General features: G+C 42.7%; 1 protein-coding gene across 5 annotated transcripts in view; it reads left to right on the top strand.

The window, feature by feature from the left end:
• PIEZO2 (piezo type mechanosensitive ion channel component 2) overlaps positions 1-18,417 on the top strand; it is a 661,827-nt gene that overhangs the window by 199,356 nt on the left and 444,054 nt on the right. For all 5 annotated transcript variants that reach the window (XM_040432210.1, XM_040432212.1, XM_040432214.1 and 2 more), the window contains exon 2: positions 3,261-3,356. In XM_040432210.1, the coding sequence (XP_040288144.1) occupies positions 3,261-3,356 (96 nt within the window). The remainder of the gene's footprint in view (positions 1-3,260; positions 3,357-18,417) is intronic.

Below are 18,417 nucleotides of genomic sequence, written 5' to 3'. Positions count from 1 at the left end.
CCGTTCACTTGACGGGGTAGATGATGTGATATTTTTGTAGAGCCAGTTTTTACTGCAATAACAAATATATCAATTTTATTAACATTTTTTACATTTTACACAATAAGAGCATTTTTAGAAAAAAAATCACGTTTTTGTGTTGCAATATTCTTAGAGTCATATTTTAAAAATTTTCTGGTTATGGTCTTGTGTGGGGGCTCATTTTTTGCGCGAAAAGGTGAAGTTTTTATTGCTACCATTTAGGGGTACATATGACCTTTTGATCGATTAACATTATGTTTTTTTGGGAGGTGAGGTAACTAAAAAATCTTTTTTTACGTAAGGTTTATTTATTTATTTTTGGCGTTCACCTGATGGGGTAGATGATGTGATATTTTTATAGAGCCGGTCGTTACAGACGCGGTGATATCAAATATGTCTATTTTATTTATTTATTTTCTATTTTTTAAATGGTTTAATTGGGGAAAACATTTTTTTTTTTACATGTGAAACTTTATATATATTTTTTTTTTTCTAAAACTTTTTTATTTTATTTTACACTTTGTGCCCCCCATAAGGTCATGCAAGACCTCTGGGGGTCATTTACCAGTAACTTCTTTTTTTCTTTTCCGCTATTGATTTCACACACCCCAGACAGGCTGTACAGCATAATACTATACTGTACACCCTTCACTGTTTTCTTCACTGTTTTCTTTAATTTTTCCCTTAGCTACGGCTGTTTTAACCTCTACAATATGAGGACCTTCTCAAATTGGCTCCTCTGACAGTTCTCTGAGGCCAAAACTGATTTCCCTCACTTCACATACACACTTGCTATAGCCAGCAGCTCCCTGCCAGACAATCAGATTAGATTACTGAGAGACACGCCTTCTCACTCTGAAGTGTGAAGGACCGCCCCTCCATCTTCCTGTCTTATTAGCTGGAGACAGATAAGCCATAGCAACTGGAAAGAAAAACAAACGAACCAGCACCTCCATAATAAGTCAATTTGAGAACGCAGGTGCACGCTACCTTGGCTGAAACACAATGTGATTAGTAGAACTACAAGTAACAGCACACGGCTAGTCAATTGCGCAAAGATATAAGAAAATACTAAATGAAAAATAAACTGCTTGGTGGCCATACTTACTGCAAGGGCAGTTAGAAGCTCTTTGCACATATAATTGATCAAAAATATGTCGGGCCCATCTACCGAACGACAAGGTGGCTTCTCATCAGATGGGGCCTACTCTAACATGCCTCTCCTGGGCTTACAGCCTACAATCTGGGCAAAGTAGCACCCATCTATATCCTACACATGCCTCTCCCAGGCTGTCAGCCTGCAATATGGGCAAAGTAGAATACAGCTATACAATCTTTCTAATTAAAAGCACATGGTAAATGGGCGGTGGTGCATGGTTCAAACTCACCAACTGGGGGCGCCACTCCCCAGTGGCAGTGACAATAGGAAAGAAAAACAAACGAACCAGCACCTCCATAATAAGTAAATTTGAGAATGCAGGTGCACGCTACCTTGGCTGAAACACAATGTGATTAGTAGAACTACAAGTAACAGCACACTGCTAGTCAATTGCACAAAGATATAAGCAAATACTAAATGAAAATTAAACTGCTTGGTGGCCATACTTACTGCAAGGGCAGTTAGAAGCTCTTTGCGCATATAATTGATCAAAAATATGTCGGGCCCATCTACCGAATGACAAGGTGGCTTCTCATCAGATGAGGCCTACTCTAACATGCCTCTCCTGGGCTTACATGTTGGTGAGTTTGAACCGTGCACCACCGCCCATTTACCAAGTGCTTTTAATTAGAAAGATTGTATAGCTGTATTCTACTTTGCCCATATTGCAGGCTGACAGCCTGGGAGAGGCATATGTAGGATATAGCTGGGTGCTAATTTGTCCAGATTGTAGGCTGTAAGCCCAGGAGAGGCATGTTAGAGTAGGCCCCATCTGATGAGAAGCCACCATGTTGTTCGGTAGATGGGCCCGACATATTTTTTGATCAATTATATGCGCAAAGAGCTTCTAACTGACCTTGCAGTAAGTATGGCCACCAAGCAGTTTATTTTTCATTCAGTATTTGCTTATATCTTTGTGCAATTGACTAGCAGTGTGCTGTTACTTGTAGTTATACTAATCACATTAAGCCATAGCAACTGTCTTTTAAGGGAGCAGTGGAAAGGGACAGGGGACATTAATGAAAACTGTTATTATAAGGTAATTACAGATCTTTTGACAATCATTGCCAGCCTAAATCATGTGTACATGCCTAGTTGTAGAGAACAGCAAGTTTTGCAAAAAGTACTGGAACAATGGACAGTTGGACATATGCATTCAAAAGTTTAGAGAAGGTCAATAAAGTTCACCTGTAAAGGTTAGAGTGCATTTTAGGTTCATCCTGTAATTTCACCCAAAAGCCAATTATTCGTAACGTTTTGTGAGTAGTGTATCTCTGCCTATATAACTACAAAATACCTGTCTATAGACATTGGGCCAGATTTATCATTACTCTGACAGCTCACTCCACTTTAACATATAGCTAAAGTCAGTTTTAGCCAAGTCAGATTTATGATCGGGCCTTTAAGACTGTAATAAATGTGGTTTGACGGTAGCAGTTTATCCGTCAGTAAGCAGCTTTACAAAAGTCGCACATCTTTACGAAAAAGTCGCACGTTTTTATGAAAAAGTCGCATGTTCTATTAAAAAGTCTTATAAGATAAGCATGGTCCTCACTGGAGTGAAATTGCGACTTTTTTGCGACTTTTTTGCGACTTTTTAAATAGTCCCAATAGTAAATCTGTCTAGAGATTCATTTACATAAGAAAACACGCCCACTTTCAGAAAACTGGCGAGCATAGTGCAGAGCAGAAAAAAGTCGCAAATTTGTGCACAGTTTTAGCGTTTGGGACTTTTTTTGGGACTTTTTCACTCCATTATTCTGACCTGAGCTAATGATAAATCTGGCCCAATATGTTAGTAAACAGCTATAGTATTCCTATAGAATAACACACTACACTTGTGATGTATAGACAATATTTATTTTAAGAAGAGCAACACCTTGTAGAGTAATCACAGAGAGGTGTAAAACCCTGGGACCCAGATCCAAAGTCCACTATTCATATAAATTGCTAAAAATCATCTTACATCCTATTAAATCATTTTTTGGGTAGATACTTATTTGGAAATCTGTAGAATATGTCAAATAGAAATGTATTTGCTAACATCAGTCACTCATTAATTGTCTTCTCTCTTTAACAGCATGTATGTTCCGGTACAATGGAATATCATTCGTCTACCTCATTTTCCTCTTGCTTATTCCTTTATTTTCGGAACCAACCAAGATAACAATGCAAGGTAAGATATGATTTGACAAGATGACATCATAATACATATTTGTTACATGTTGAGATTGCCCTTGGATAATATAATTTATTTGTTATTTCTGTAGTGGTAAAACTTTTACATATACAGAGACTGTTGTGCAATGTGCTCTATAAATGGGATCAGTACAGCACATCCACAACTGGGAGGTATCTCTTGATTCATGTAAAGCACTGCCTTTCTTTTATGGAGACTGGTTCTTGCAGGAAATAAAGCAATAATCAGTCTTGATATTCAATAAAGTTGAGTTTTTTATATTTTTTTATTTCAATATTCTCCTTCTATTAGTTTAATGACTCCAACTTCAAGCAGTAGCCACATGCAACTAAAGTCCAGAAATCATGCCTGTCATACTAAAGCTGCAGTATTTGCGCTAAATCATCCCATATACTTAGTGGTTCTGTCTAATTTTACAAGATTTCTAACATACTGTGAAGGAACAGATAAAATATGCTCCCATGACCCAATAGATCCAGCTATCATATTTCTACCCCTCTTACCAAACTCCATCAACGATGAGTTTGAGATACCTGGTCTGCCTGTTTTTAGCAGCACTTGACTACAGGTTTCAGCCAAGTTTTGAGATTTCAGGAACTTTGCTGCTACAGTTCATGTTCCCCTGGCAAATTCTTCCACTTCTGTAGTTCTTGCATTGCCTTCAGAGGCTTCCAAATTAATTGAGGTTACATAGTTACATAGTTGATACGGTTGAAAAAAGACATAGGTCCATCAAGTTCAACCAAAGGATAGTTGGGGACGCGAATCCCAGAAGGAAGTGAGACTCCGATTTCTACACATTTTCATAAGCATTAATGTTGTTTACATTTAAGAATTAATTTAAACCCTTTTTAATACTGTAGACTGTTCCTGCTGTGACCACGTCCTGAGGAAGTCTATTCCACAGATTTACAATTCTTACAGTAAAGTAGCTTTGACGCTTCTGGAGACTGAACTTTTTCTTCTCCAGTCGGAGGCAGTGCCCCCTTGTCTTTTGAGGGCATTTTATTTTCACCATATTTTTTGTACTGCCCATTTATATATTTGTATAAGTTAATCATGTCCCCCCTTAGACGTCTTCTCAATACTAAATAAATTCAATTCTTTTAATCTTTCTTCATAACTAAGAACCTCCATGCCCCTTATCATTTTAGTCGCTCTCCTCTGTACTTTTTCTAGCTGCAGTGTGTCCTTTCTATGGACTGGTGCCCAGAACTAAACTGCATTTTCCAGATGAGGCCGCAGCAACGCTATGTAAAGTAGTAATATTACATCCCTGCCCCGTGAGTCCATGCCTCTTTTAATGCACGACAATATCCTTTTGGCCTTAGATGCAGCTGATTGACATTGTATGCTGTTATTTAATCTACCATCTACAAGGACACCCAAATCCTTCTCTATAAGTCACTCACAATGTTGTTACATCACCTAGGACATATGAATCTCGGAGATTATTACTACCAAGATGCATAACTTTACATTTATCCACATTGAACCTCATTTGCCAAGTTGATGCCAAATCACTCAGTGTGCAAGTCAGCTTGTAGTTTATGGACATCTTCCATAGACTGCACAGTACTACAGCTTAGTGTCATCTGAAAAAATAGAAATGGTGCTATTAATCCCGTCCTCGATACCATTAATAAATAAATTGAATAATAGAGGGCCCAGCACTGAACCTTGGGATACACCACTTATAACCCAGGACCATTCTGAATAGGAATCATTGACCACAGCTCTCTAGACACGGTCCTTCAGCTACTTTTCAATCCAATTACAAACTATACTTTCCAAGCCTATATACCTTACTTACCTTTTAAATGTCTATGAGGGACAGTATCAAAAGCCTTTGCAAAATCCAGAAACACTACATCCACAGCCACCCCTCTGTCCAGGCCACTACTCACCTCCTCATAAAAACAAATCAGGTTAGTCTGACAACTTCTGTCCTTGGTAAACCCATGATGGTTATCACTTATAATATTATTTACAGTCACATACTCCTGTATATAGTCCCTTAAAAAACCTTCAAACATTTTTCACACAACGGAAGTTAAACTAACTGGTCTATAATTACCTGTGGATGACCTAGATCCTTTTTTGAAAATTGGCACCACATTTGCCTTGTCCCAATCACTTGGCACTGTACCAGTACCTAGAGAATCTTTAAAAATTTTAAACAGGGGCACAGCAATGACTGAACTGAGCTCTTTTTTTAAATCAAATCTTTATTTTAATTTTCAAAATGATAGTATACAGCACACATCAATGCAGCTTGACAAATACAAACAACATGGGGCAACAGGCCCAAAGATCATGTGAGCGATACATACAGCTAGAAAGTCATGATAGCCAATAAAGTAGTACTGCATTAACTGGCGTAAATGCAATGCAATGTTGTGAAAAGGATGTGGAAATTCACATATATGCATCTCAAAGATAGAGAGAAGGAGAAAAGAATAGTGAAAAATAAAGTGAAGGAGGAAAGACGTAGGATAAAAGGAGGTATTGGCAAGTTGTTGGTGTGTGAGAGAAGTAGGGCAAAAAAGTAGAGGTTATGGGGCAGGTGATGGTCTTATTGCTCCATTGTATCCAGGGGGACCATAAGCTCAGATATTTGTCATGAGAAAAATTCTCTCAGCTGGATAATTTTTCCAGTCTGCATATTTAATGGACCTTATGAATCCAATCCGTTAGTGAGGGCACCTGTTCAGATAACCAATGTAACGGAATAAGTAGTTTTGCTGCCGCAATTAGGTGGAAAGGTAGCGAAAATCTGCTAAGTGGGTAATGTTGGTCAGATAAATTTAAAAGCACCAATGAGGGTGAAATGGGAACTACTGATGGGCAAATTTGCTTGATAGCATTTGACACTGATTCCCAGTAGAGGTCTATCTTAGGACACGTCCACCAGATGTGGTAGGCCGTACCTTGGTCAATATGGCATCTCCAACAGACTGAGGGCTTGGAGGGGTCCATTTTATGAATTATGTCTGGGGTTCGATACCACTTCGTGATCAACTTGTACGAGTTCTCTTGGAGCCGAACACATGTCGAGAAGCCATGAGAATGTCTATGAACCGAGGATGTGTCCCTTACAGAAAGCATTATTCCCATATATTTTTCCCATTGTTGGATAAAGTGAGGTTTAATGGGAGCATTTACTTCCAATATTTTATTGCAAAGATGAGAGATAAATTTTCTCTGGGTGTTAGGAGAGTTTATTATTGCATCATACAAAGAAGGTATGTAGTTTATTTGTGCAGAGCGCAGATACTGCTGACAAAATATACTGAAATGAGAGTAATGGATGGAGGTCCATTTTTAAACCTGAAGCAATGCCTGGAGGTCCGGCATTGTGGGTATTGAGTTTCCTTTCAACAAGTCCCCAATAGCTTGGCTGCCAAAAGCAGACCAAACTTCTAGGGTGTCCACGTAGTTCGCTTGTTGGAAAAAAGGGAGAAGTCTTATTGGCATAAAAGGCGAGGGGCCGCTAGGAAGGTTGAGGAGTATTTAAGACCCCTTTATATGATGGAGGAACTCCAGAGCCTAGCCCAGCTAGAGTAGGGACCTTCCATAAATTGGCGTAATCGGAGGGAGAAAGTAGCTTGTTAGCAATTTGATAACCTAGCTTAGTATTGTGGGGGTTTAAGAGCTCAGAGTGAAGTCTCAGTTGGATTGATTGGTAATATATTTTGACATCTAGGAGCCCAAAACCTCCTTTATGTTTGGGTAGTGCCAGTGTGGAATAAGCCAAACAAGGTCTGGCTTGTTTCCAAATAAAGGAGGAGAAAAGCCCGTGGGCAGCCAAAAGGTATGAGTCTGGTAAAAATATATGGCGTGTTTGCATTAAATAAAGCAATTTTGGAAGTACCCGTATGCACCTCTTCACAAAATGTTTCCTGCCTATCCACGACATATATCGAATATTTAGATCTTTTAGTTGTGTTTTGATACTAGACAGGAGTGTAGGGTAATTCAATTGTAATATCATGTTAGGGTCACTGGGGATATTCACACCAAGATAATTGATATGAGAATTAGCCGATTGAAAAGGGTACTCCTTAGATAGGTCGGACACTACTTTTACTGGGGACATTAATTCCCATAGCTGTGCATTTTAAAGTTGGACAGTTGACCAAATTCATTGAGCAATTTAAGAGTGTCCGGAAGCACCACAACAGGGTCATACAAGAGCAGAGAGAGTCCCCGTTTACTCTGAACTTTGCGTGAGGGGAGGAGTACAGGGACAGGACCGCCTTCATAAACTGGAAAGGGAAGCCAAATCTGTGAAGGGTGGCCTCCATAAATCTCCAATCCACTCTGTCAAATGCTTTTTCAGCATCCGTACTGAGTAGTGTGAGTTGGGTATTATTTTCTATGGCATATTCTACCGCTTGCAGGACTCTAAAGGTGCTGTCCCTGCACTCTCTAACCCCCACAAATCCAGATTGTTTAGGGGAAATCAGTTTCTGGGGAAGTGGAGAGATCCTGTAGGCCAGCATCTTTGCCCATGGTTTTATGTCAGTATTTAAGAGGGAGATTAGTCCATAACCCGAGGGGATTTCAGGATCTTTGCCTGGTTTGGGAAGTATTACAATATGGGCTTCTAATGCCTGTTTTACGGGAGGAGATCCGGTGAGTAATGTATTGAAGTAGGATACCAATTGTGGCCCCAGGACCGTTAGAAATTTTTTATAGTAGGAAATCGGTAACCCATCAGGTCTGGGACTTTTACCGTTAGGAGTTGTTCTGAGGGCTTTTTGAATTTCTGTAAAGGATACCGGGGCAACAAGTGCATCCCTTTCGTCTTTGGACATTGTGGGCAAATTAAGGGTAGATAAGAACTGTTGTGTTATAACTATTCTAGTAGCAAGGGTTTTGGGTGCTTCTTGAGGGCGGATGTTATATAAAGATTGGCAATAAGAGGAAAAAATCCCTGCTATTTCAGGAGTGGTGTTCAAAGTTTTGCCATCATCTGTCTAATATGTGATTGTTTCATACGTTTTTTAATAAGCATTGTCATAATCCTATTGCCTTTGTCTCAATGAGCGTAGTGTTTGTCTAATCCTGAGATAGGCTCAGGCAGCTTTTGTGTTAAGTAGCGTTTTAAGCTCATTTCTCAGCATCATTAAAGATCTCTTATGAGTACCTTTCAAATTTGCTATTTGTGACAGAAGAGATGTAACACGTGCCATGCGTTGTTTCTTCAGGTGTGATCCCAAAGAAATAAGTTCCCCGCGAATAACAGACTTGTGGGCTTCCAGTACAGAGGCAGAAGAGGCCTCTGATGAGGAATTGAGCTCATTGAAGTTTTTTAGATAATGAATTAATATGTGAGGATGTGTCTTATATTGTAGTATCTAGCCGCCATGTCCATTCCTTCCCAGATATCTCAGGGATGCTCATGGATATAAAGACAGGGGCATGATCAGATACTGTGATACAGTGGATATCTGCACTATGCACCTGAGGTAGATATCGTTCTTGAATAAGGAAGTAGTCAAGCCTCTGGTAAGACCTGTGGGGGTTGCAGTAAACGGTGTAATCCTTCCTATCCGTATGCTTTGACCTTCAGACATTGCTGAGGCAAAGCTCTCTTCGTTTACTATGGATACTTTTTAATGCCCTGTTTGAGATTGCGGACCTCCGAGTGGAGGGATCTGATAATGGATTGAGGACTAAGTTGAGATCACCTCCAACTATCAGTAAGCCAGAAGCAAACAAGGAGATGTCATGAAGTACTTTCCGCAGCCACTTAACCGTTCCTGCATTGAGGGCGTATAGATTACACAATGTGACCTCATCGTTTCCCAATTTGCCCTTTAAGAATAGTTATCTCCCGTCGGGGTCTACCACCTCAGACAAAACAGAGAAGGGTACATTTTTATGAATCCCTATACTAACACCTCTTGACGAGCGTTCATAACAGGAATGGTACCAGGACTGATAGTAGGAGTGTGACAGTTTTGGGATGTGCCCTTGCCTAAAATGTGTTTCCTTTAACATAACCACGTCTGCTTCCTCTCTCCTTAATACTTGAAAAATACGGCTTCTCTTAACTGGGTTATTGCACCCATGTACATTAAAAGAAGCTAACTTAAGTTTCAAGATGGCCATCCTTGAAATATTGAAGTGAGAGATAAGGACTTTCTATATGTTCCATGATCAAACATTTAAACAAGTCAAAAAACTTAAGTAAAGCGTGCAAGAAGGGCACATGTAATTGCAAAGTATTGCACTTGGGAGCTCCACAATGAGCAGGTAGGGGGGAGATAAACAGACATTTGTGTAACCTAATCCGTTCAAGCTTCTGTTGGAGAAGCCTGTTGCATATAAAAAGGCGGGAAAATAAAAAACTATGCCATTAGGTGATTTGAAATATATAGATAAGTAATTGAAAAGGTGAAGGTAATGACTATTTCCCTGAATTGAAACTAGACAAGGAAAAGAGGAAGTAGGTAACAACAATACCCTCAATATAAGGATCGATCTTCAAAATGATTATGAGCAATAAATGGCAACCCACGAGGACTTAGCGGTCAGTCGTTGGAGTCCATACAAGAAGATCTTTTGTTCTTCATGTGCTTCTGTTTCTTGACAGTTGATCATGTCGGTGGAATCTTCAGGGGAGGAAGATCCTCATCTTTGGGAACGGGCAACCATGAGGGGACCTCCACTGGTGTTAGGTTCAGGGACTCCCATAGCTGTTGTAAGTCATCCGGGGTGCGAATAGTGAAGTGCCGATTAACAGAGGTGATGAGGAGGCCGAATGTGAAAAGCCACCGATAAGGGATTTTGGATGAGCGCAGTAAATGCGTCAGGGGCCTCAGAATCCTTATCTTCTGGAGGGTCGAGGGAGATTGATCTTGGAACACTTGTATTCTGGAATCTGCCAACATTATTTCACCCGCGTCTCTGGCTTCATGTAAAATGGCTTCTGTGTCCCGAAAACTCAGGCCACAAATTATGTCCCTGGGATTCTCTGAGGGGGTAGGTTTAGGGCTCAGAGCTCTATGAACACGTTCCACAATAATGCATGACGCCCGTCTGGACCCAGTAAGGTGATAAACAGGTCTTGCATAACCACAAATACAGGGAGTGCAGAATTATTAGGCAAATGAGTATTTTGACCACATCATCCTCTTTATGCATGTTGTCTTACTCGAAGCTGTATAGGCTCGAAAGCCTACTACCAATTAAGCATATTAGGTGATGTGCATCACTGTAATGAGAAGGGGTGTGGTCTAATGACATCAACACCCTATATTAGGTGTGCATAATTATTAGGCAACTTCCTTTCCTTTGGCAAAATGGGTCAAAAGAACGACTTGACAGGCTCAGAAAAGTCAAAAATAGTGCGATATCTTGCAGAGGGATGCAGCACTCTTAAAATTGCAAAGCTTCTGAAGCGTGATCATCGAACAATCAAGCGTTTCATTCAAAATAGTCAACAGGGTCGCAAGAAGCGTGTGGAAAAACCAAGGCGCAAAATAACTGCCCATGAACTGAGAAAAGTCAAGCGTGCAGCTGCCAAGATGCCACTTGCCACCAGTTTGGCCATATTTCAGAGCTGCAACATCACTGGAGTGCCCAAAAGCACAAGGTGTGCAATACTCAGAGACATGGCCAAGGTAAGAAAGGCTGAAAGACGACCACCACTGAACAAAGACACACAAGCTGAAACGTCAAGACTGGGCCAAGAAATATCTCAAGACTGATTTTTCTAAGGTTTTATGGACTGATGAAATGAGAGTGAGTCTTGATGGGCCAGATGGATGGGCCCGTGGCTGTATTGGTAAAGGGCAGAGAGCTCCAGTCCGACTCAGACGCCAGCAAGGTGGAGGTGGAGTACTGGTTTGGGCTGGTATCATCAAAGATGAGCTTGTGGGGCCTTTTCGGGTTGAGGATGGAGTCAAGCTCAACTCCCAGTCCTACTGCCAGTTTCTGGAAGACACCTTCTTCAAGCAGTGGTACAGGAAGAAGTCTGCATCCTTCAAGAAAAACATGATTTTCATGCAGGACAATGCTCCATCACACGCGTCCAAGTACTCCACAGCGTGGCTGGCAAGAAAGGGTATAAAAGAAGAAAATCTAATGACATGGCCTCCTTGTTCACCTGATCTGAACCCCATTGAGAACCTGTGGTCCATCATCAAATGTGAGATTTACAAGGAGGGAAAACAGTACACCTCTCTGAACAGTATCTGGGAGGCTGTGGTTGCTGCTGCACGCAATGTTGATGGTGAACAGATCAAAACACTGACAGAATCCATGGATGGCAGGCTTTTTAGTGTCCTTGCAAAGAAAGGTGGCTATATTGGTCACTGATTTGTTTTTGTTTTGTTTTTGAATGTCAGAAATGTATATTTGTGAATGTTGAGATGTTATATTGGTTTCACTGGTAAAAATTAATAATTGAAATGGGTATATATTTGTTTTTTGTTAAGTTGCCTAATAATTATGCACAGTAATAGTCACCTGCAGACACAGATATCCCCCTAAAATAGCTAAAACTAAAAACAAACTAAAAACTACTTCCAAAAATATTCAGCTTTGATATTAATGAGTTTTTTGGGTTCATTGAGAACATGGTTGTTGTTCAATAATAAAATTAATCCTCAAAAATACAACTTGCCTAATAATTCTGCACTCCCTGTAGATCCTCTTTTTCTGTAGCTTGAGGAAAGCCACGTATTCTGATGTTCCTCCTGCGATTTCTATTTTCTTGGTCCTCAAGCATCATTAGGGAATTATTTATAGCGTTGCGGTGAGTCCCTAGGGTACTTTTGACTGCTGAGTTAAAAGAGATCAGCGCGTCTTGTGTCTGCTCCAGGGCCTCCACTCTGTCGCCAATATGGCATATATCTGCTTTAATGACCGATAGGTCCGCAGCTATGGGAGCTAATGCTCTTTGTAGGGTCTGATCGAGGTAAGAGGTGGTGACTCACTCACTGCATGATGTATGGAGGGAGCCTCTGCATCTATGTCGGAGTCCTCGCTAGGTCCATCTGCGCAGTGCAGCATTGTGTCCTGGCATCTCGGCGCCATCTTGGAGGTGCGTGCTGCTGGCTGGGACGGCTGTTTATTGAGGTATTTTTCCATGCCTTTGTGGGCTTTCACCGTTTTGCCAGCGCCAGTCGTCTCTCCAGGATGATCTTTTGGCTGTATCTTCACCATCACAGTGGGATAAGGTGCGTTTGCAGGCTCTACAGCAGCTTGGTGACGGGAGCGCTTCTCTCAAGCAGCTTCCATCTAGCGAGGTCAGGCTCCGCCCCCAAGAACTGAGCTCTTTAAGCACTCTTGGGTGTAATCCATCTGGACCCTGAGCCTTGTTCACATTTAACTTATTTAACTTATCTTGGACCATATCTACAGTTAGCCAATTTAGTATATTACTGGGTGTACTAACAGCCCCAGCACCACAGATATCTGCTCCTTTTTCTTCTTTTGTATATAGAGAGCTAAAAAAAAACATTTAGTAACTCTGCCTTTTACTTATCTTCAGTGACTACCCCCCCTTTACCATTATTCAGGGAACCTACCTGCTTGGACCTTGGTTTTTTAGCATTTATATATTTAAATACTTTTTGGGATTTGTTTTGCTCTCTTTTGTCATCTGCTGCTCATTTTGTATTTTTGCTAATTTTATCTCCTTTTTACAGATTTTATTAAGCCCTGTGTAATCTTCAAACACTACAGCTGACCCCTCAAATTTGTATTTTTTAAATGCCCTTTTTTTTATCTTTTATTGCCCTTTTTACAGTAGCTGCAAGCCATGGGGTGTTTCATTTTAGCCGTTTACACTTGTTACCTAAAAGAATAATTTTTTTAGTGTAATTACTTAATGTGAATTTAAAGCTCTCCCATTTATCCTCAGTATTATTATGTGACAGTAGCTGCTCCCAGTCTATGCCCTGAAATGCTGCCCTCAACCCAGGGAAATTAGCCTTTTTAAAATTAAGTGTCTGTGCTGTGCCTGACAGAGTTTGCTTCTTATAGTGTAGGGGGAATATAATTATATTGTGGTCACTAATACCTAGTGTTTCTTTAAAGTAACATTTCCAACAAGCTCTGCATCATTAGAAATTACCAGATCCAACAGTGGGCCCTAGTGGGAGCTTCTACAAACTGGCCCATAAAGTGGTCCTGCAGCAAGTTGAGGAATTTTCTCCCCTTTGCTGTTGAGGCAGAATCATGACTGTCATGGTTTGACTCTCTCTGTGACAATGGCCACACCCATCTGCCTCCCAACCAAGCTCTTGAACTAATCTCTGCTTACCTCATTTGCATAGCCAATCAGAGGGGGTTTTACAATTTACCAATTGAAAGAGGTGTTCCAACTGTCATTATAATTATATGTGATGCATTCAATAAAGAATTTGTCAGTTTGAACTCACATACAGCCTGACTGGTGTTAGTTCTGTGAGAATTAAAACGACACGATCGGTCGTTTGAGGCCGGATCATCAACGGCGGAGCCAGCAGATATTGTGGTCACATCAGGGAGTGCCGTGAGAGCAGAATAGAGCGAGGAGGGGCTCGTTACATTGGTGGCAGCGGTGGGATTGGCTCTCCAGTTACTGGGACACTCCAAATCACAACTAGGAATGACCAGCTACGCAGCCTGCAGGAGAGACACGCTGAAAGATTTACTTGAGAGCCAAGGAGGGATCGCTGGGACAAAGAACAAGGCCACCTTGATCAGTGAGTTAGCTGAGATGGATCAGAGGGATGGTGATGTTGGACCTCGGTCCGTGGAAGCCTTGTTTCAGCAACGAGTTAGAGAACGGTTGGCATTATATGGTGCCAACACATCCGAGACCGCCATACAGAATGCCATCAGAGACATCCAGCTGCAGGATGAGCGGCAAGAGAAAGAACTAGAGCGACAAGAGAGAGAATTGGAGCGACAACATGAGTGGAGAATGGGGGAAATACGGCGATCAGAGACAGCACCTAGAGATACAGCACCTGTCCGTAAGTTGCCCTTTCGCGCATTCAAATTATTTAAGGAAGGAGAGGAGGAAATAGAAGAGTTCCTCCAGGATTTTGAGAGACTGTGCCAGATACATAAAGTGCCGTCCCAAGATCGGGTCGCCTTACTGGCGAGTAACCTAACTGGCAAAGCTGCGGATGCGTATCGGGCCATGGAGGATGAGGACGCCATGGATTATGACCGGGTAAAAGAAGCCCTGCTAGCCCGATTTGCCATTACCCCATAAGCCAGCCAGATTAAGTTTCGAGAATCCCGGAAACAAGGCAACCTAACCTACGTGGAGTGGGCACATCGTCTGCAGCGGAACCTCACGAGCTGGTTCCAGGGAAGCCATGCTCATACCATAGAGGACATCACCCAGCTAGTTCTCTTAGAGCAGTTCTTTGACCACACCCCTCCGATAGTACGGGATTGGGTGCGAGATAAGCGCCACAGACGGTACAGCAAGCAGCTACTTTGGCCGATGAATATCTGGACTCTCGAAGATCCATTGGAGGCCAGCGCTATCCACTACCGCGGCCCAGTGTACTGACCTCGAGCCCATCTCCAGTATCTCAGTGGGCTGCCTCTAGACCCTTAGCCCAATCAAAATCTTCTACCGGGCCTAAGTGCTATACATGTAATCAAACAGGTCATCTGCAGCGTTATTGCCCTAACCGATCCCCGAGGTACAAAGAGACTGCCCAGTTATCCAGGTCGGCGAATTATTGCCTCCAGAACGAGGCCAACCCGCTAGATGTTCAGGAAGAGTTTGGTGAGCTGTTCGAGGCGGATCCCGTCCAGGCCGCAGCTGAAGATAATCGGCAGCACCATCGTCAGGTGGTATGGGTTAATGGGCAGCCGGCCCAGGGACTTTGTGATTCCGGGGCTACGATTACCCTTATTTAGCCTCACATGGTTCCTCAGTCGGCCCGAACGGGCCAGACTGTGGCAGTCAGGGTAGCAGGGGGCAAGGTGCTGCGTTTATCCACCGCCAGAGTTCACCTGGATTGGGGCTCAGGGAAGCGACAAGTGAGAGTAGGGCTACTCCGTGAGTTACCCGCAGAAGTACTTTTGGGGAACGACTTGGGGCATTTGACTTCTTCATTTGCACCAGAGACCGCCATGGCCGTGACCACCCGACAACAAAGCCACCTACAAGGCAACTCCACTCCTATGGGGACCCAGGTAAGACCAAATCCTCCCACGTTACCCCGACTTGACAACCCCATGTCCTGGGATTCTCCTTCCGACGTTAGGCAAGAAACCCAGAAAGACCCTACTTTAGCGTGCTATCGGGACAGGGCGGGCAAGGATCCAGGGGGGTTAGGGGAAGACAGAATAGAGTGGGAGGGAGGGCTTCTTTATCGTTACACTGAAGGGGTGGGCAACGGGAAACGCGAGGGCCCCCACAAACAGCTAGTCGTACCCCAGAAGTACAGACAGGAGCTATTGAGGCTGGCTCACGACATCCCCTTGGCCGGACATTTAGGGATAGCTAAGACCCGGAGTTGGTTGTCTCGTGCTTTCTTCTGGCCTAGGTTACATGCAGAGGTACGAGAATACTGCCGGACCTGTGAGACTTGCCAGAGAGTAGGAAAGGCGGGGGATCATCCAAAAGCCTCTCTGCACCCCATGCCGATAATTAGGGAACCCTTTAGCCGGATAGCAGTAGACATTATTGGCCCACTGGCCCGCCCCAGTGCTACTGGGAAGAAGTATATTCTTACAGTGGTGGATTACGCCACCCGCTACCCGGAAGCTATTCCCCTATCCAATATCCAGACTGACACGGTAGCTGATGCCTTACTGCGGGTGTTTACTAGGGTAGGATTTCCCCAAGAGATATTGTCTGATCAAGGAAATCAGTTCACCGCTGAGCTGACCCAGCAGCTCTGGCGCCTCTGTGGTATTAAAACCCTCCAGAGTGCACCCTACCACCCCCAAACAAACGGGCTGTGCGAGAGATTTAACAGGACCCTAAAACAGCTACTTCGGGCCTTCGTGGAGAGTAGGAAGGATTGGGAAAAATATCTTCCCCACCTACTGTTCGCATACAGGGAGGTACCTCAAGAGTACACAGGGTTTTCACCATTTGAGCTGTTGTATGGGCGAAGGGTTAGGGGACCCTTAGACTTAGTGAGGGACCAGTGGGAAGGGGGAGAGGATCCTGAAGGCCTCCCCATCCTTAGTTACGTCTTGGAACTCAGGGATCGACTGCGGGAACTTACCGAGCTAGTCCATAAGAATATGCAATCAGCCCAGAGTCAGCAGAAGGTTTGGTATGATCGATCTGCTCGGAATCGCACTTTTTGTGTTGGACAGAAGGTCCTAGTACTAAAACCCTTGAAGCAAAATAAATTACAGGCCTCCTGGCAGGGCCCCTATCAGGTGGTAAAACAGCTGGGTGTACTAACAGCCCCAGCACCACAGATATCTGCTCCTTTTTCTTCTTTTGTATATAGAGAGCTAAAAAAAAACATTTAGTAACTCTGCCTTTTACTTATCTTCAGTGACTACCCCCCCTTTACCATTATTCAGGGAACCTACCTGCTTGGACCTTGGTTTTTTAGCATTTATATATTTAAATACTTTTTGGGATTTGTTTTGCTCTCTTTTGTCATCTGCTGCTCATTTTGTATTTTTGCTAATTTTATCTCCTTTTTACAGATTTTATTAAGCCCTGTGTAATCTTCAAACACTACAGCTGACCCCTCAAATTTGTATTTTTTAAATGCCCTTTTTTTATCTTTTATTGCCCTTTTTACAGTGGCTGTAAGCCATGGGGTGTTTCATTTTAGCCGTTTACACTTGTTACCTAAAAGAATAATTTTTTTAGTGTAATTACTTAATGTGAATTTAAAGCTCTCCCATTTATCCTCAGTATTATTATGTGACAGTAGCTGCTCCCAGTCTATGCCCTGAAATGCTGCCCTCAACCCAGGGAAATTAGCCTTTTTAAAATTAAGTGTCTGTGCTGTGCCTGACAGAGTTTGCTTCTTATAGTGTAGGGGGAATATAATTATATTGTGGTCACTAATACCTAGTGTTTCTTTAAAGTAACATTTCCAACAAGCTCTGCATCATTAGAAATTACCAGATCCTACAGTGGGCCCTAGTGGGAGCTTCTACAAACTGGCCCATAAAGTGGTCCTGCAGCAAGTTGAGGAATTTTCTCCCCTTTGCTGTTGAGGCAGAATCATGACTGTCATGGTTTGACTCTCTCTGTGACAATGGCCACACCCATCTGCCTCCCAGCCAAGCTCTTGAACTAATCTCTGCTTACCTCATTTGCATAGCCAATCAGAGGGGGTTTTACAATTTACCAATTGAAAGAGGTGTTCCAACTGTCATTATAATTATATGTGATGCATTCAATAAAGAATTTGTCAGTTTGAACTCACATACAGCCTGACTGTGTCACAGCCAGACAGTTGAGAAGCTCTGACAGGAGCCTTTCAGATCCTCCTCCTTGAATTTCTTTGTTTTGGTTTAGCTTCTCATCTCGTTAGTCTATCTCAGCTGTCATGCTGTTGGACTGATTGCTGCCCTTTAAGTTCCTCCCCAGAATGCAGTAGTGTGCGGCTTATACAACTTCCTGGAGTGTGTGTGCATGCTGTTCCTTGTTCCCAGTCCACAGTCCCCATTCGTCTGCAAGATAAGTTCTGTTTATGTATTTATGATTTTCTGTTTTCTGGATCCAGGTGACCCTGACTCCCTCCGTGTCTGTGTAGGGAGCCGGTGGTCGTGTCCCCTCACTATTGTAGGGTCATCAGGTGTAAGATAGTCGAGGCTCGTGGATATGCGCCCATCCACCTTTGGGGTGGTCGCATAGGCTGAGCAATAAGGGAGAGCGGCAGGTCTCTTGCAGGGGTCTCCCCTTTTGTTCCTTAGTTGTGGATCCAGTGAGTCATTGTTTAGATTATTGTCTTGTTTCCTGTACACCATCCGTGACATTATAAGCCGCCAAAACCGTCTCAAGCATGGATCCGGTTTCACTTTTGGCTGAGCGCTTCCAGGGTCTTTCATTGGAGGTAGCTGATCTCCGTAAGACTTTTTC

This window comes from Bufo bufo, chromosome 5 (assembly GCF_905171765.1).
Source record: "Bufo bufo chromosome 5, aBufBuf1.1, whole genome shotgun sequence".
NCBI classification, from domain to species: domain Eukaryota; kingdom Metazoa; phylum Chordata; class Amphibia; order Anura; family Bufonidae; genus Bufo; species Bufo bufo.
The sequence above is the reverse complement of the archived record's forward strand: the minus strand, read 5'-3'. Positions and strand labels throughout refer to the sequence as shown.